This window comes from Gymnogyps californianus, chromosome 11, assembly GCF_018139145.2.
Source record: "Gymnogyps californianus isolate 813 chromosome 11, ASM1813914v2, whole genome shotgun sequence".
Classification (NCBI taxonomy): domain Eukaryota; kingdom Metazoa; phylum Chordata; class Aves; order Accipitriformes; family Cathartidae; genus Gymnogyps; species Gymnogyps californianus.
Genome location: NC_059481.1, coordinates 21,984,953 through 22,005,230, shown reverse-complemented (window position 1 = coordinate 22,005,230; position 20,278 = coordinate 21,984,953). Strand labels below are relative to the sequence as shown.

At 38.3% G+C, this 20,278-nt stretch overlaps 1 protein-coding gene across 1 annotated transcript in view; it reads right to left on the bottom strand.

The window, feature by feature from the left end:
- MAP2K1 (mitogen-activated protein kinase kinase 1) overlaps positions 1-20,278 on the bottom strand; it is a 40,822-nt gene that overhangs the window by 20,140 nt on the left and 404 nt on the right. The window contains exon 2 of the mRNA XM_050903271.1: positions 1,883-2,093. Within this exon, the coding sequence (XP_050759228.1) occupies positions 1,883-2,093 (211 nt within the window). The remainder of the gene's footprint in view (positions 1-1,882; positions 2,094-20,278) is intronic.

Sequence of the window (20,278 nt, the reverse complement as noted above, 5' to 3'; positions counted from 1 at the left end):
CAAAGGGAAAAGAAAACACTACAATACAGCATGAGAAAGTTGAAACATCAGCACCCATGAAAAGGTGGGATTTCCATCTCTTCTTTTCACAAAATACTTCTCTATCAGAAACTTTTTGTTCCAGCACATTTTCTTCACTCATCTGTTTTTTACGGATAGTTCAGAAACTGAAGCTCTTCATGTTGAAGAAAAGCCATCAACAAATGTCTAAAGGAAATGTGTCAAAGACATACTGACTCAGAAGCAGCTGCTGAAAAATATCTGCACAGGTGTTTGTAAAGCATTAGTTGAAGGAGTGAGCCAAACCTGAACTTAAAAACTCCCAAACTGAATCTAAATGTAAAGGGGAGATTACATAAAATACTTTGTTCCACTAGGCTGTTTATCTCATACAATACAAGAAGTGTATTTCTTTTGTGAAAGGGAAGATTAAGAGACATTATGGAAATCAAATTTTAGTCCATATATGAAAGAAAAATTGCAATTCAGCCAAGATCTCAGTTGCATCAAATATTAATGAATTGGGGCAAAATTTCCTGTTAAATCCACGGGGGGGGGGGGGGGGGGATCAATTAAATTGATTTAGTTCAAGAAAACCTCAGTGATTTATATATTTCGTAATTCTCACACCTCAGAAGCGGGCATTTTTCTTTGCTTCTCTCCAAACTGTCAGTGCACTGAGCATGGTTTATTCTTAAAGTCAGTACATGCACATTGTCCTTTAGTTTTGCTGAAGATGACAGTGTATTCTTCTTAAAAAAAGGAATACCTGAAGTCTTTCAACTTCTCAACGTAAAAAATTGAAGTTTTCAGTGTAGCATAGCAATGGGATCTGGGATTTGAGCGTGACCTGCGTTTTATCCTTCTCAAAGGCTAGGTTATGTTTCCCACAAACCACAGTAGCCTGCCTGCCATCTCACCCACTGCGGTACAATGGCATATATCCTGACACGCTGCCTCGTAACAAGTGCCACCTATGCAAGGAACTTCACTCCTGGAAGGAAGAGGCATGAGGTACCCCAACAGAAATAATCAGGCAGTATCAGAGGTGGATTTCCCTTACTGTATTTGGTTCCCAGGGATATTGAGAGAAAGTGAAAGCTCCTCACATAAACAAGATGAGAATTAAAACATCAAGCTATTTCAGTCAAAAAAAAAAAAATCTCAGTTCTCTTACAAACTAGGTCACAACTGCTATTGGTTGTAAAGCATAAAGCTGAATCATTGAAAACTCCTCTCGCCAGAAGGACAAGTACCTTTTTGCACAGAAGCCACCTGCACCCTATGATGAAAATATAAAACAGGAAATGTCACTGTACTCCAACGCATTCCCTCATTCTCAGTTTTTTGAGTTCTCATTTTTTTCCAGTACCATCCAGAGGCCCTTTTCTGGTCTGCAGCTGTGAAGGAAGATCTTAGGACAGGTGGTATCTTTCCCATTCCTCTAAACTTATGGCCCAAAATACAGGATATTGTCAGTTTTCCCTAATGTATACCTTTCAGTAACTTCTTTCAGGCCTTCTACTCATGAGTGAGTCTACCACATTTTCTTTGAAAGATATAGACCCAGCTGAAAAGATCATATTTGTCGGGGGGGTGAGGGGGGCGGTGCTGGCAGCAGGCAGAAAAAAGGGGGAATGAATGCCTATCCTTTCAATACTAACACATGGGACACTTTCTGAAAAACTGGAAAGTTTAGGATAAGCAAGTGCAACCTTTCTTACTTTTTGAAACACATCAACTTCTCTGAAAGTTGGCATTAAATAGTCTTTTTTTATGTGTGTCAACACCACTTCCTTCTCTAAATAAAGTCACTGTATTTCATCAGAGACAACCTCCTTAAGAAAAATCATCTCTAAGTTCCTATTTATGAGGCACTCACCTTTCTTGCCATTATGAGACCAGAAGGCTTGTGAGATACTTTGAAGACCACACCACCATTTCCTGCTCCCAGCTCACTGATCTTCTCAAAGTCATCATCCTTCAGCTCTCCAACTTTTTGTTTCTGGGTAAGGAAAGCTTCAAGGCGCTTCCGTTGCTGTTCATCCAACTCTAGTTCTTCCAGCTTCTTCTGAAGTGCTTCCAAATTTGTCCTGTACAACAGAGAAAGAACAGCTTGATTATTAAGCTGTTTGAGCTTACCCAGCAGTGTTGCAAGAGGAAGAGCAATAAAGCATTGAGGTCAGATTAAATCCACTACATTTTTGCACCTATGTACATTATTCTAGAAGGACCCAACTTGTACAGTCATCCCCATGAGAGACATATGTATTATTGAAACTCTGATTTAAGTAAACAGTATTTTATTCCAGATATAACAATGACAAACAGATGATACCCAGTTTCCCCATCTTTAAGGTTCTGCCCAAATTCGTGCATGTTAAGGTTCACGACCTACAGGAGTGGCTTAATGACTCAGCATTTATGATCAGAGATCTCATGAATCACAGCACATCACTCCACGCTATTTTTAGTTTCGCATTTTCAAGGATTGTGTTGTAATTTCCTACTGAGTTTGTCTAAACGTTTTATCTACTGATTTTCACATAATTGTATAACTAATAATCTATTCAGAAGCTTCTTATTTAGATATCAGTAAAAAGTTACCAAGCACAGCCAAACAAACATGCACTAGAAACAGCCACTGGAAACACAGAAGTCGTCGTGTCCCGTCCCCCCCCCCTTTTTTTTTTCAGTTTAACTGGGAAAAAGAAACAGCCCTAAGGTTTTAAGCTTACTTTTTCTTTGGTTTAAGGGCACATCTACTAGAAACCTAGGTTTAACATCACTGAGCAATACAAAATGGAAACACAAAACTTTAAACAGCAGTTAAATTTGGGACTACAGACAGAAGTTCAGTTTCCCCAGAAGATTCTTTTTTAATAACTTAACTTCAGATCCTATGAAAACGCTTCATTCCAATAATATGACAACTTAAAAGCTCATTTAAAATTTCCCGCTTCCAACTGCAAAAGTAAGCTGCTGCAAGAGTAAACATTTAACAAGAAATACCTGTTTTGCTTAGCCAAATTTAATGCAATGTTCCCAGGGAATACAGTGTTGCTAGGATGAAAAACTTGAGGAACAGAATCTTCTTCAGAGCCTAAACCACTTCCCATTAAAAAAAAAAATTATATCTCACCAATAATCAAGAAAACTATTTCTATTCATCACTTCATAAAACATCCACTTTCAAAACGTGCTGTACAGAGACATTCTCTGAATGCCCAGTAATGTGCTGGTCAGTTGAGAAGATACAAGGTTGATTCTCCAAGAAGCAATGACAAATAAGCCCCAGACTCAACAGAAAGAATTACAGGATGAAACCCTCAACTCATTCATTAGAGAGCCTGCGCTTCCAGGTAGGGTAACAATCTTGGTTTGACTGTATGTAAGGTTTAATCAAGGCAAATCAAAATAATATAAATATTCACAGCTCTTCCTTACTACACAATCACTCTGAAAGTTTAAGCGATGACTCACTCCTACTTCATTTATCAGTTTAAATATGTTAGACAGGATGCAATTGCTAAGCTAACTTAGGAAGTGATAATGCTTAGAAGAGCTAAACAGAGGAAATAGAATGAGAACTTTGATGGAAAGGGAAGCTCTGTTCAGCCTGTTATTTTGACATTTTAACAGTCCAAGCATAGGATTACCAGGCAACACTTGTGAGCAAGTTTCACAAAACACTCACCCTGGGCAGATGTAATTTGGCAATGCTGCTCAACATCAGAACAGTCTTACATAGTAAGTTTTGATGTACTTATTCTACTGTAGTTATACTACCATAACTGCCTCTATTGTAGTATACAAATAGTTTCATTCTGGTGCAGATACTTCATTTTCAGGCTATCCTACAAAGAGAAACATACTTTTACTTCTGTCCTCGTACCATGCTTTCTATCAGTATAATCATACTGGAATATAATCATACAACAAATATCCTAGAGTATCCACAATGAGAAAATTTCCCTGTGTAGATAAGCGTGGCTTATAGGAATATTCAAGTTAATCTGACTTACAGACTCTGTTTTAAAAATGAACCATTAACTAACTTCTAAAATGCAAAACAGTAAGCCGATTAATCACTGGATTATTTTTTCCCCCCCTCAAGCGTGCCCAGTAAAGCAAACAAATCCCAGCCTGAAGTCAAAGTAATGTGTGTCTTTTCTAGAACACAGCTGAACTAGCTCTTCTTACACTATGACTGCAGGATAAAAATTGGAGCAAAGTTAAGCACCCCTTACTTTCCTACAATAAACTCTGGAACAATGCATGCTGGATGCAGACTCTATATTTTACCCTAGAAGATTACTGTTGTGAGAAGAGATAACTCATGTTTTTCAAAGAGGATACACTGACAAACCCTGCCAGTACAGCAGTCTGATACACTCCCCACGTCACACTGTCTGCAGTCAGCGAGGAGGTGAAGTGCTCTGGTTGGTGACCTGCGAGGCCAGGAACGCGCTGCTTGCTTGCTCAGGTGGTTTGCTCTTGCAGCAAGCTTGAAAAACAGCAAGCCTTCCACACACACTTGACAGATACTATTCAATAAAAAAATACTGATTTTATGTACATTAAACATTGCTATTTTTAGGAAGTACAGATTATTTTTTATTCCATAAAACCCTACACAACTAGCAGAAAAGGAGAACACAGATCCCTGGTATTTTTGGGGCCACTTACCAAGACAGTATCCTTCAGGTATTTCTTCATATTAGAAGCAGAGTAACTTTACAGTACACGTTCAGTCATTAAAAATAAATTTTTTCATAGTGTCTTTTACCTGTCTGCTTTTACCCTGTGCTTATATCAAAATCATGACTGCCCAGAAAATAGGGCCTACAAAACATATTAAATCAATGAGGCAGTTTTATTGGATGCGACTTTTGCAGAGACAGACCTATTATTCTGTATCACTGCTTTAAAGAAGTCAGGACCACATGGACAAGAGCTCACCATCCACTACCTGGATCTCTCTTTCAAAAGAAGCCAGGACAATTTAAACCATACAACAAAATTTGAAGGAACATCCAAGTAACTTAACAGCAGCAGTTTTGTTGAATTGTTAAACATCTCTGAAATACAAATATATCAAGCTCCTAAATGTAATAGTTCAATATTAAATGCCCTTTTGATATACAGGGTAAGATTTTCAGAGGAGCTCAGCAAGCAACACCTTTAGCTCTCTCTGAAGTCTGCATGTGGACTTAATGCCAAAATGGAACCACACCCTCCCCCCAAAAATCTGACCTTAACAGGAAATTTCAGTTTCATTCGAAAAATCTGGTCCAGTAAGCCACAGCAACAAGTGATCTTTATCTTTTATTTACAAGTTTTGAAAAGGAACTTGTTGTCATTTTAGAGATTACTGAAGAAGGCAGGGCTGCGCGTTTGGAAAAATAAAGAAACTAGAGACAGAAACAGGATGCAACAAGGCTTTTCTTGCTCTGTTTTGAAGAAAACAACTATTCAGTTTTTCTCTCAAGCAGAAGGGGTTTTCTGGGTTTGGAGACAACACAAAGATGCTTGAGCACATGACCTGGAGCAGACAAAATGCTAGTCTGATGAAACAAAACACTCGGTCATGCGCTGATGCTTTAGTAACAAAAAATTTGCTAGGATAGCATTTATCACATCTATGTTAGTCTAATGTACATCACTATAAAGCTATTGTGCTGGTTTTGGCTGGGATAGAGTTAATTTTCTTCATAGTAGCTAGTACAGGGCTATGTTTTGGATTTGTGCTAGAGACAGCGTTGATAATTCAGGGATGGTTTTGTTATTGCTGAGCAGTGCTTACACAGACTCAAGGCCTTTTCTGCTCCTCACACCACCCCGCCAGTGAGGAGGCTGGGGGTGCACAACAAGCTGGGAGAGGACACAGCCAAGACAGCTGACCTCAACTGACCAAAGGGATATTCCAGACCACAGGACGTCATGCTCAGCATATAAAACTGGGGGAAGAAAGAGGAAGGGGGGGACGTTCGGAGTGATGGCGTTTGTCTTCCCACATAACCGTTACGCATGATGGAGCCCTGCTTTCCTGGAGATGGCTGAACACCTGCCTGCTGGTGGGAAGTGGTGAATGAATCCCTTGTTTTGCTTTGTTTGCACGCACGGCTTTTGCTTTCCCTATTAAACTGTCTTTATCTCGACCCATGAGTTTTCTCATTTTTACTCTTCCAATTCTCTCCCTCATGCCACCGCAGGCAGAGTGAGCAAGCAGCTGCGTGGTGCTTAGTTGCCAGCTGGGGTTAAACCATGACAGCATTTTTTTTTTTACATTGCTCCTTTCAATCTCAATAAACTTGGCATTCACTAGAAATACAGGCATTTCCTTGCTTGAAAGTATAAATTATTGTTGGGGTCCTTGCTCAAACACTAGAAGATTCCAAAGGCTCTCAATAGATGGAAAAGCATTGGTCCCATGAATCTCAGCACATCAGTTTCTCTATCTAGAATTTGGCCACCAGAAAAATCACCAGAATGTTCTAAGCTGGTAATGAAGGTAAAACCTTCATTACTTGCAGTGACATGCAAGACAATGACAGCAATGAAGTTCTCTGATCTCACTTGAATTTCAGGACCAATTCTCTAACTGTGAAGTAATTTAATCTGAAGACTTTTTGTGAAAGATATTAACCCAATAAATGCATTGTCAGAATTACTATTCAGAATGTAACTATAAGTAACATCTCCAGTTAGTTTTATGATAATTGAATGACAGACATCAGGACAGAATTGATTTTTTTCATTCTGATCCTTTGCTTCAAGCACTAAATATTAATCAATTTCAAATGTAAATAGATAAATAAGAGTATTTGTGTCATCAAAATTGTGTCATCTCATTATTTCTAGGAGGTAGGACTTCGGTAGTTTCAGTTTTGAACTCGAACTACTGTAGGAATACTATCCCCTGACCAGTAACTATGACTGTTATCTGGACCCTCACCATATAAAAGTATCACAGCCAAGTTGCAGCGCAAAGCACGTACAGAAACAGGTGGATAAGTAAATCATTGCATATGAAGTTTTACAAATGAAACTAAACCAACACATACGAAATACAGAAGAGGGAATACTTAAAAGCCAGTTCATCACTAGGACACCATGAAAATGTTAAGGAAGCTTTGGTAGCTAAAAGTAGCAGCATGCTAGTGTGCTAACGTCTGCCTCCAGAAGGAGCACTAGTAGTTACTTAATCTTATATAAAACTTTTATTCAGAGACAAAGATTCCTATTAAAATTCATCACCATTACCTGCTGCAGTCTTAGAGTTGTTTTTTCACTGTCAACGCGCTACACCTTTGCCAGAGTTCCATCAAAGCAGGAAATCATCAAATCACCTCAGTGCTTCACTGTTCCAAGCACTACTCTAAAGCAATACGTTATAATTTAATTTATTGCTATCAGTTTTAAAGCCAAGCACATACTAAACATACTGCACTAGGGAAAGAATCCAGCTTTTGTAATGTGATCATCTGAATGAAGCCACAGGGAGGTCAGTCCTGTTTTCTCCATTTGTTAAAGAAACAGTGTAATTTCACAGAACACTATCGATAAATATATTCTTACTCAGCTAGCAGAAATGGATAAATATGCTGTACAGCTAGCAGACAATACCACTGTAGAAAGTGCAGTGTCTTAACCACTGGACTTCAGATACAATTATTACAAGATCTCTCTCTTCCAGACTAAACAGAAACTTAAAAAAAACATATACACTCAGGGCAAGTTTTGGGGGGAGTTGTTTGTTTGTTTCCCCGCTCCAAGTGCGGCACGAGGTACCAGGTGCTCTAGAGAGGGAATTATCTCCACCCACACTTAATCAGGTAGGATCCTTCCTATTAAGTCAACATTACTTCTTCCTTTTTGTACTCAAGGAAGTATGCTGACAGTGCAGTGTCCTCCTCCTAGTCACGCGGCACTTCTGTACCCTCAAAAGTTTAAAAAGAATGCAGAACAGAACAGAACTTAATCAGAGGGCGGTCTCCTACCAAATACACACAGCCACACCTCCTCACAAAACAACCACCCTCTGATGTGTGCAGGGAAACTTCACCTCTAGTACTGTCAATTTACACTTTGCAAAATCCCCATTTTAGAGGCTGGAAGACAATTGCAATCTGACATCCTGGGGGAACCCAGATCCACCCCTTCTGCAGCCAGTTTGTGGAATATCACAGAGGTGACAAAGGTTTTCTGAGGAAAATCACAGCATGGGATACTGGGAGCTTTTCAGACTCAGTGCCACCTCACCCGTATGGAAGCTCATCTAAGACCTTCAGAATTGTCTCACCTATCCCAGTATCTCACCTCCTGACAATGGCCAAAAGTGGACACTTTGAAAAAATACGGGGTGGCAACAACAACAAAAGAAAGTAAGTGCACAGCAACACCTCTAGTTACTGCTGGACTAAGTGTTCTGTTCTCTGCTTCCCAGAGACGCACATGGTCTTGTCCACGAACTCCTAAATGGACAAGATATGTCACAAATACCACCACTTCACCAGGTTACCAGGTCACTTTTTGAGCCTATCATACTGTTCCCTTAAGGTTTGGTTGTACAACTTTCTTTTTAAGCATCAAAACCCCCATGATTTATAACCAGTGTAAACATGTGCATATCACACACAGGTGGGCACTGTAGGTACATTTTAGTGAGTAAGGAGATACTGAGCAAACCTGTATTTCCTACACACAGGTTGGGCAGGGAATAACAGATTCGGAAGACTGCTCTCACCCTATACACAAAGATAGGCAGAAGGCAAGAAGAGACTTCTCAGTCCATGCTTTTGGGAGTAGCCACCCTAGCACTGAAGAAAGCACACCTGGAAGAGATGAGTTACCATTTTAAGAGTATACTTGCTCTCTTTGAACCAGTAACGAGAAGAGAAATGCTGCCTTTAGTCTGCTAGTACACAATGTCGTAACAAAACCAGAAAATAAATCCTTATTCTTAACTCAAATGCTCCAAATCCTTGAGAATTTTTTTTTTAGTTTACATTAGTGATGTTAATCATATACTCAATCCTAAAGGCTACATTAAAGCTGTACTCAACCCTGAAGTCTACTTTAGAGAGGGAAGAAAAAAATGTGGTAGAGGAAAAAAAAGTCTGACACAGTCTTTAACAGTAATTTGTCAAATAGTCGTTCAAAGTCATTACTACCAGTTTTGCAAGCTGAACAATTAGCATGAGTGAAAGCATAAAGAAGTACATTCACTTTCAGATCTACTGTCACACGAGGATACAGGCTTGGGGGTTGTTTTCCAGAACAGTGACAGTAATGCTTTCCCCAAGCCTACACAACTGTCAATTTAGCGAAGAAAGTAGGCAGTTCACTACATAATTTCCATGAACAACCTCAATCAGGGAGCTGAAATAAAGTATTAGGAACATGAAGACATTCTGCGGTTCTGAAAAGACAGACTACTATTTTGCATGACTGTGCCAAACCTGGGCAATAAGACAAATTTTTATTTAACTTTTCCTTTAACAAAGAACAGTTCACAGAGTAACATGGAAGATAAAAGTAATAACAGTACTCTCCTAGCTTACTGCACAGGTGTCTCTATGTCTGGGCTAACTCCAGTGCAGCCTCATAAAACCTGCAGTTAAAACAACTACTCAAAAATATCCAAACTCGCCATAAGTGCAAAGGAGTCTTGTTTTGGAAAAACACGCTATTTTTCACTTCCTGCTTATTTTCAATTCTTGCAACATGTTAAGAGGTCCTTCATAAATTACCCTTACCTTTATGTGGGATATATGATTGCCCAATACACCTGCTCATTTCTAGCATGAATTTTAACATCTGAAAATACCGTTCCACTTTCACGATGCAACAGACACGGCAGGGCATATTTGGAGGTTTAATGCTGCCAGAAAAAAATTACCCAGTAAGAGGCAGATAATTTGATTAAAATCTATTTCTTAGTAAAATGTACGTAAAACAAAACTATTAGAAAAGTATTGTTCTGTCCAAAAAAGTATCCTGCTAGACTAATTCAATGTAAGAATTCTCATTTTTCTAAAGCTGAAAGGCATGTATTTGAAAGAAGAAAATACGCAATACGACTTCAAGTCTCCTGTTGAGTCTCGAACCAACGGGACAACTTCAAAAACTCCTCGTAGGCTGAGCTGTTGGGTAGGAATCTTTGCTTTAAGCTTCCTCGCTTAACAACTATCCTATTAAGCATTTGAGACTATTTTTTCTTGACTAAGCCAAAGCATGCCAAATAACATGTTTGAATTGAAGACAGAGTTCAAAGAGAGTAAAGCCACAGATGCAAGCAGTGGCACAAATGGACAGATATCAGATTCATGCCCTGGGTGCCTCTTCCTACCAGATTTTTTTGGAGCTGTTCCCAGCCACCACTTGGAGTTACAGCCCTTTATCCTGGGTGGCAGCAGTAGCTGCCAGCAAGGCTCAGGAACCCCTTTCACACGTTTAGCTCTGTGGTTAAACAATGCAACTGATGGGCTGGTTTGGGGTTTTTTTTCCTCAGTTAAAAGGCCTCCTCAGGACTTACTGTAGCATTGAACTCAAAGTTTGCCACAAATAAACTTTGCCATCTCAAATTAAGAAATTCAAGAGCTGAATCTCCAGGGCAGAAATCCAAGTTCTTGATCTCCCTTTCATAAATATCTGTGCACCTACCACTGATTTTTCCTAGCCAGCACTACACACAACCAGAACAAAAGAATCATAAGGCAATTAACACTTCCTTATGGGCAGAAAAAGGAACTTATTTATCGGGTATTCAAAACACAACACAGAGGATGAACAGAAGTTACAAAATTCTGATCATCAGCCAACACAGGTATTTACACAAGTCCTGCTTTTCCATTGTTTTATGTCTCTGAACTAGGAGTTCAATTTAATGATTAAAAACAAGGGATAAATATGTGCAATAGTAATGGTAACAGTATCTTCACGACTCCCTTATGTGGTAGATACACAGCCTTTGAGAGACACTACAATAATAAAAAAGATGAAGTTACAGTATCGGTTTACAAGGCCCATGAAAAAGCCAGGATTAGAATTGAGATGCCTTCTGTGTAAGAGCTGAGCAAGGAGCACAGAAGCACAAACTTCATCAAAAGCTGCAGTTAACACATCAGGGACTGGGAAAGAAAATTGCCAGAATGTGCAGATTAAAACATACAAAAAAACCCCCATAACTGGGATTCAGAGAAAGCCATGGATGGAAGGTTTAGATCCTTGCCTATATTTCAAATGGATGGACTGCATAACACAGAACGTTTGCCAGTGTAGCCATTTAGTGGAAGAAATTAGTAATTTTTACTTAACATATGTATAGACTGTACCAATACATATAGAAATATTCACCTATAAATACACACATATCTATATCCAGACAGAATATTTTTCCCCAAGAAAATGCATTCTACGATTGTTGTATTTGCTACATTAAATCTGCTGACTCATCTTCCCACCACACTGAAGAGAGTTCTAGAAAAGCACAGAACAATGCCGAGTTGTAAAAAAAACACTGAAAGAAAGAAAAGTTGCCAGGAAGTTTCAATGGTTTGTTTTAAAAAACCCATAAGCAGACTTTTAAGAAGATACTTTTCATCCAAAGAATCACACACTGCTGGAATATCTCTGTCCTAGTTCTCAGGCTGTAAAGTAAAATAATCTGCTTCCATTCTTACGCCTTTTGCATGTGTCACCCAGTCACGGACGCCACTTTATACTTCCTTCTGCTGGATGCCTGTGAGGCGACCGAATCCAGGTGAAAGACCACGTCCTCAGCTGTCAGTAGGCAGAAGTTCTGCTGGAATTCACTCTCCTCTTGTTCAGACAAGACTCCGGATGACAATGGCTTTTCAACAGATGTTTGCGAAGAGATACTGAGCAGTGAATTAGTCTTTCCCAGTTGTTCAATTCCTGTGGGCACTAACTGGCAGAAAGCCTTGCACATTCGTTCCAAAGTATAATCAAGATTTTGTTTAAGTAATATTGAATATATATCAAATCAGACATCATCTGATTACTAATTTCTAGCAACACATTAATAAGTCTTCAGAAAAAAAAATTCCACTGCTTCCTTTAAAAAAAAAAAAATTTAAAAGTCTTTGGAAGAAAGAACCTGCTCCCCAAAAATTCAGCAAGCTAGAAACCAATGTTGCCAACTAACACTGCTTCCTCAAAGAGACATTTTTGTGTTTTGGCAGTGGAATCTGTACACTTTATAAAGCCCAGTCAATCCCCAGGGCAATGATGGGAGAGCAAATGCAGCTGTAAAAAGGGTAACACAGGCAAGAAGGGGCGGGGAAAGAAGCTTTTTTACTGGAAAATTTAGAACTTAATAATTTAAAGGGAACATCTAGGTTTACCATACATAAAAGAAAATTCCTTCCTAAGTTCATTTCAGAGTTTCTCCTGTATACATTGAAATATTTAGTCAATATCCACTCAAATAACTGGCTGATGGATTTCCTGTCTCATGTGAATTCCCCACAATTTTCACATTTTTTAAGCTAGTGCTAAAGCAAAGACCCTTTGCCCAGATTAAGAACAGTAGCACTGTTACGCCAAATAAATAATTCAACTACATATCGGGTTTACCTAGTCCCTTTCAACCCTTTTTTTTTTTTTAAGCCTTCTTTGGCTACTAGATAACACTGGAAGGTCTCAGAGGTAATCTGTTCCTCTTGAGACAGAGACCTGAGACTATTCAATTAAAAGATGTGCTACTCAGAAATTGTTGTAATTACTGAATTTCAACATATCTCAATAGTAGCTCTCAGGCTCTGAGTATCCTGTCACTTAATCCTGCAAAAGCCTGGGCTCTTGCCAAAGGAGGTGGCTCTGCCTCATTCTGCCCCTAGCCATTCTTTCCTAAGTAATCAATTCAGATAACAGATCCATTCAAAAATTAACTAAAAAATACTGCAAATTTTCAGCCAGATTATTTCCCTGATTAAGTTCACAGCGTAGCTACATCAATGCTGCCGCAAGCACAAGAGGATAGCCCTCCAAAAACTAACCTGGGGTCCTTTGGTGGGTAAGTTCTCAGTCAGATCAGCATGCACATCTGACTCACTTAAGAGTTGATACAAGAAAGAAGTGTCAGGAATACAAGGGCACAGCAAGGAGAGGAGAGGACTTCTTCAGAAGGAGCAGGATCTTGCACGTGCTTAATTGTGAAATCACACCTTTGTAACCATCTACAGAACTGGTGCTATAAGGGATAGAAAAGCGGCTGGATCCGTATTTACAGCCTACACTTCCCTTACCTTTCATCTCATTGGAATGCAACAACATTTATTTTTATACCCAGTTTTTATTTAACTCTCCTAAATTGATTTACGCTTTTTGAACAAAGACAACATCATAACAACTAAAGGATGCCTCCATTACTGTCATTACACTTACATTTAAGTGTAAGCATGTAACAAGATTTGGTATTTACTGCTACTTCAGTATTAAGCATATTAAAATCTTTCCTATGTCCATAATTGTAAACTAAAAGCTGCCTATCAAGTAACAGCAGCGCAGGTCAATTTGCTACTTCCATTAATTTCTGTACTAGTTGTGTATGCTTAATTAGCTGTAATTTTTCAGCACATGCATCCAGAAATATAAAAAGTTAGTAAGGTGATGCAGGCTCTTACTTTCCGCTATTTTATTATAACAGCTCACATGTTCTATTAGCTTCTTAAGTATTATTAAAATGCTATTTCTAATTCAATGAAGGACTATGCACAGGCTCATGCACATTTAAAGAGAATGCTATGAGTGAGTATGTTTTAATCTAAATTTGGAAGATTTAGTGAATAACAAAAGGCTCATAGCTTTCTTGGAATTATATAGCATTTATTATTGCCTGCCTAAAATGCATCCTCTCATACCACATGTATTTGTAAGCTTGGTTAATCTTTCATTAGTAGAAGATGAACAAAAAGAAGAGTTTCTGAAATTTTTTTCTTAAAAATATTTACAAGTTTGCAGTAATTCCACGTACACGTTCAACACAACTGCAATCCAGCCAGATCAGTCATAAAATTCCAGAACACTGGAATCTTCCAGAACACTACACACACAAAGCTCCTCTGAAGTCAAAGGAATTCCACAGAGAGGCTGCCCCTCCTCAGAGACTTTTTCGTTTTAAAAACAAAGAAAAAAATCCCCCCAAAACAAAGGCAGAAGTGACCCAGCAAGCATTCAAATTAACAACTTGGTGAAAATCTTCCTTCCATTTCATCTAAACTCACATCCAAGAAAACTGACAAAAAAAAAATTACTCCATGGAGGACAAATCCTCCTGGAACAAGGTCTACTGGGAAACAGCCCACTGGTTCTGCTGCTCCCCTCGTGCCATTCCATCTTACAATGCAAACTTAAAGACCAAAAACTCAAAACAAAACACGTACTACAAATGATGGGAGACAATCTACCTTTCTACTCCTACAAAGTCCAAAGTGAAGTTCCCTTGAGAAAGATACTGAAAAACATGAAAATTGCAAGATGTGTAGCAAGTAAGCAACTATTTATTTTGCAAATTGTAATACAAACTGAAGTTCAAACCAGTTTTGCATAATTCCCAAATTCTTCTTTGACTATCAAATACAGGCAGTTGTACTCGGAGGTCATGCCAGCTATTCAGGGGCTTCCTTAAATGCAGGACCTTAAATGCAATTTAAACAGAACAGCAAGAAGCAAGAAGAAAAAGCTGACTAATTAATACTGCAGTTCTTAACCTGTGACTGGATTTTGCCAGTCATCCATTTCTATGAAATTACTCTTTGAACAGCTCTAAGGCACAGATGTACTGTAGTTAAGACTTAAGAGAAAACCCAGAAAAGCTCATCACGGGTGTAAGCACCACCAATAACAACAGCACCATGCCTGATGGCCTGTTTTCACTCAGTTGTCTTTGGACTTTCTTTAAGGCCATGTCCCTTAAAGAAATACAGTTACTAAGGTGGTGAAGACCTATAGACAGTACCTTCTTAAATTCCTCTCAAAGACATAGTACTTCACAGCATATTAAAGGAAGATGCAAATTCCATGTTCTACTTTTTTCTTTAGATTTTTGTCTAATTAAACACAAAACAGAAGTGTTCTTTCATACTGTCCTTAGTCCTCCTCGCCAAGAATATGATCTTACTCTGCTCATTCTACCTCATATTATACCTCGCTATGTCACATCTGAGATTTGCTTGGCCCTGTCTTCCCAGAGCAGAGATCATAGCTTAGGATTGATTTGGGAGAGATACCAGTTGTTGCTAAAACACATACGCAAGTTGTACATTTTGGAATTCTTTAAACAGATGAAAAAAAAGACATTTCAATCCCAACCACCTTTTCAATGTGAATGCTTATACAACACAAAAAAAAAAATCAGCGGCACTCAGAAAAATTTGCTTTCATTTTTATCTTTAATCAAAGTCCCAGGCACTTCTGGAAGGTTCAAATTATACTACCAGAGACAGGGAAGCTGTCTTTATTTACTCAGTCAAGGTAAACAGTAAGGCTTTAGAGCAGTTAGTTTGTAGACATCCAAATGTAACTGATGTACAGGAAAAGTAATCATAAAGTGACTCTTCTGTAATTAGAAGTTTTGAGCAGTGACAAACATTAATACACATTCTTAACTGCAGCAGTAATCTCTTCCATGACAGACAAATGAACGAAAAAAATAATGCTCATTTGGTGGCTTATTGGATTGTTGTGCTCTATGACAAAATATGTTGTATCGACTATTTAATTTTTTCAAGTAAGCACTTTTAAAACACGCTGTGAATATAGTCTACATTATACGTCAAGACATTCTATCTCATTAAACATAATTTAGGATCTCAAGGCACAGGTTTAATCAATTTTTTTCTATATGTATACTTCTGGACATGTGCATTTTAACTAATAAATTTTAATGCACTTTCCTGAGATCAGTGGAACAATTCAAAACTCATTATGCAGTCTAACTTATAGACAATAGGTTTTGATGAATACAAAAAGTACCGATTTTTTTAAAAATCATATTACAAGGCTGTAACTATAGAACTCTCGTATTTTGTGCCATCTCAGTCAAAAGCACTTTAAGTTAATCATGTTCAGATATTTGTTTTGAATTAAAAAGGATCAAGCATTTATTTGGATCTCATTAAATATCAATTTTAAGAAGCCAAAGCAATTAAAAATCTGTAAGAATTTGACATGCCCATAATGTATTAATAGCATCAGCTGTTTAGGTATTCAGTGATGAGCCATTATAAGACTTAATGTGTCAAAGAAAGCAGAGATCAAAGTTGGGGAACAATAAGGTACCCTAATTCTGTTCTGCCATGTGAGAGAACAGTTAGGTGGCTGTTTAATGTTATGTTTTCACCCAGGAAAAAAACAAAACAAATACTGAAGATATGTACCTCAATATAAAATCCTATTTAAGACAAGACAGTGGATCTTCTGTTTTAGCATGGTTTGTACATACCATCATACATGCCCTTATCTGGCACTTAGTGGACTACCTACAGCAAGCTAAAAAACTAGTTGTACCTTATCTTCACTGGCATTTCATATCAAATTAACTTTCTCATTATAAATATGACCCTTCCCTCTGCTTACTTTTTTTGTAAAGATGCAATTAAAGAATGACAAGAAGTAACTTTCTTTTCATGTGAAAAAAAAAACAAAAACAACTTACTGTAATACAGAAAGTGGCATTATCTTGAAACCTACCCTCCTGCTTCTTTGCAGAGCTTCTACTTCATGTTCTGGGTCTAGTTTGGATTTAGAGAAACACAGAAATTGGGTAACAACTATCAGATATTCAGAGGGACAGGGAGTCAGAAGTTTGAAAGGAACAGAAACTGGAGATTTTGTTCTTGTTTCTTTCGGCTATTAAGACAGTAAACTATCCCAGTACGTTCAGTCAAAAGAGAAGTATTCCTTTTATTAATTTTCTTTCAGGTTTGGTTGTTTGTTTTTTTTCCCCGTTTTCTCTGCAAAATCTTTGCACAGGTAAAAGTGTGCAGCTCCAAAAGTACCAGAATGAAATTAAACCTGCAGCTGACCAATGTCATCTTGGTTTCATTCTGATGATCTGAAGCAACACAGAGCTCAAGAACCGCAGCACAGGTTCAACCCTCTGTGCAACTGCTTCTCAGCAGGAAGTGTCAAAACCAGAAGTGAAGCTCACAGCATAGGAAAATCTCTTATTAAGTTGTCTCTATTGTCCAGCAGGGTAGCTAGGGATTCGGAAGGCCCTAGAGAGAACCACAACATCCTGTACAAATAATTAAAGTAATTGCTACAAATAACAAAAACTGCTGTCGGAGAAAAACATTGCGAAATTTTCATTAAAATATTCAGCATACATATATTTAAATTGCAAGTACCCTAACTCTCCTTCGTACTACCTTGTGGGGGGGTGGGGGCGGGGAGAGAAAAAAAAAAAAGAAAAAAAAAAGAGCCATGGAAGGGACAACCAGGCTGGCCTCATGTGCATACTTCTTAAAGTCCTACACCTCATGCTATAAGCTTTTTCTTACTCTAGTCAATGACTTCCCATCACCAAATAAGGATGAAGACAGAGGACAAGACACAAATGGAAAGCAGGACATCCTGAATCATCCAGCACCTTCTTCTTTCATTTCCTCCCTTTCCTCTTCCTTTCTGCCAGGAAGTCAAAGTATCATATGTACTCATTCCTAAAAGTATTAAGCTTCAATATTTTAAAACTAGCAAGAGATTCTGGGGTCAAATACCTGTCAGAATGTTACAGAACCTTCCACCTCTGACAGCTATAAAGTTTCTGAATTCCAACGTACAACTACTGATGGCCAATATATATCCGTTTGATTTTGTGCCAACATTGCCTTTAGGCCTAAATAACTTCCCTCCCTCTGGATGTTTAGGGCTTTCATGCATTACAGACAGCAATCTTATCACCTCGCTCTGAATCTTCATTTTACTTCGCTAAGTAATTTGAGCTCTTTTCATTCTTTCTCTTGAGAGGTTCTCTCCTCTGAAAAAGAACAGGGAAGCATCCAAGATCATTTGCAAAGTGACAGGTTTGTATATGGCAGAAGCAAATGAGTAACTGGAGACTCACATAGCCAAAATTCCATTATACCAGGAACAGAGCTTTAGAAAGTGTTAATATGGTAGTCCACATATGCAAAGCATACTTGAAACACTTGACAACGCATACAGGCTGACAAACACCTCTACTGTTGATTTCAAGCAGTAACCAAAGGGGACAAAAAAAGCACAGAGCAGGAGAGAGAAGAGGGAAAAAAAAAAAAAAAAACCAAACCACACCACCACACCAATCTTACAGGAAAAAAAACCAAAACAGTTTTCAATTGAATTCCAAAAACATTTCCAAATTATGATGCAACTATTCTTTGCTATTTGAAATCTTTCACAATGAGGATTTAATATTAGCAGGATGAGGGGATATTTCCACAACTAATTAATTCTGGCTGTTTATAGGACAACAGGTTGCTGGATTTACTTTCACTAATCTACTTCTTTTAAAAATACCTGACACATCTCTAAGCCTGGCAAAAGCTGGGTATAACGTCTTATATATGACAAAGAGCAGAAGTCTAGGAGACACACATACCAAACAAATCAACATACAAAACAGAAAATGAAGCAAGATAGCTCATCAGTGTAAACAAGACTCAACACTCCCATGAGTCTCCAAAGGTTTCCAACAAGTAAATGAGTATCAGACATGTAAAAGCAATTTAAAATTAATTACATTTCTGGAGTGAAGAAATATGATATTTAATATATTGCATGTTTGGCGATTAACTTCAGGTACTAAAACCAGTAAGTGATAGGTATATCAGATTTATTCTATAAAACAAGACTAATATGCAATAGGGATCCCTGAAGACTAAATCAACATATCCCCAACTACGCTGAAGAAAATCAACTGGAAAGTGCTATACAGGCAAATATAAAAATACTATTTTCCCCCATCAATCCAGAACAAAAACCGTGTAATATTCAGATCACAATGCTTAGATACAATCAGTAACTCCTGCCAAAGAATAGTTTTTAAACAGCTCATCTCTCAGTTAATTATCAAAGAGTTTGCTAGAAATTTCACAGCTGGAGGGGTTAGATGCTGGGGGGTTTTTTGGTTTTTTTGGGGGTGGTGGGGTTTTGTTTGTTTTTTGGGGTTTTTTTTCTTTTGGTTTTTTGAGATGTTTGGGTGATTAAATGAGATCTGAGCCTGTCTGAAAATGTGGCAACAACAATACATGCGGAGCACTTTAAAGCCCAGGACTTGTACGTCTCTCTGCAGTTCTGTCTCACATACCCTCTGTCAGGGTGGTACATAAGCATACCAGAGCTCAGTTTACATATCCAAGAGAAGACTGAACTGACCATACAGGGACAGGAATCTGTTCTTCCAAGATGCATCTTTGTTTCAAGGCTCAGTTAGGACCTAGCCCATCCATCACCTTAATCTAAAAATTAAGTGGTGAACACAGACCTGTTAACCCCGAAGAAAAGCCTTTTATAAACACTTCATTACCTTAGGGTGCTGGCACTGTATCTGCGTAACTGAAGCCACCATGCTCACCCAGATCCATAAGCTCAACAGAGGCTTCATAAGCAACATGTAACAATCCAATGTTCAGTCTTTTTTCTTCCCCCACAAGTGTACCCATGATTAGCTTAGACCTACCTTCCACACATTTATACAGTGTAATGTTTGTACTACACACAGGAAAGCTCAGAAGCATTTTCTCCAAACACCCTCACTGATGTACCTAGCATAACATGCTAATTACTGAAAAACAGATTTACTGAAACTAGCGTTAGTTTGGTTTAAAGCCAAGGATGAGGGGGGGGAAAAAAACCAAACCACCTTTTCTACAAATTTGTGATTTTCGATGTAATTTCTTCCACACACACATTTATGAAATATGCTGTCGGAAATGTGTAATTTGGCACTTACTACATAATTATATAATCTAAGAATTCAGTGGATACCGTTATGGACTACAAGAAGAGTTATACAAGTTTTCTTCTATTTTTTCCCCAGCTTATTTACCTCGCATATCTGACAGAAGTTTGTTTATAGCCGAAGACACCATCCACTTACTCCGTTGAGGACACCCTTAGTAGCTACCACGAAGGGGGCATGCACCCGGGGGAATCAATAATTTTGATTTTTCTGGAAACCAGGCCGTGCCGGTTTAAAGCAAGACGGCTCAAGGAGAAACTAACCCAGCAGCGCTGGTGCCACTTTACCGCCTCGGATACGCGCTTT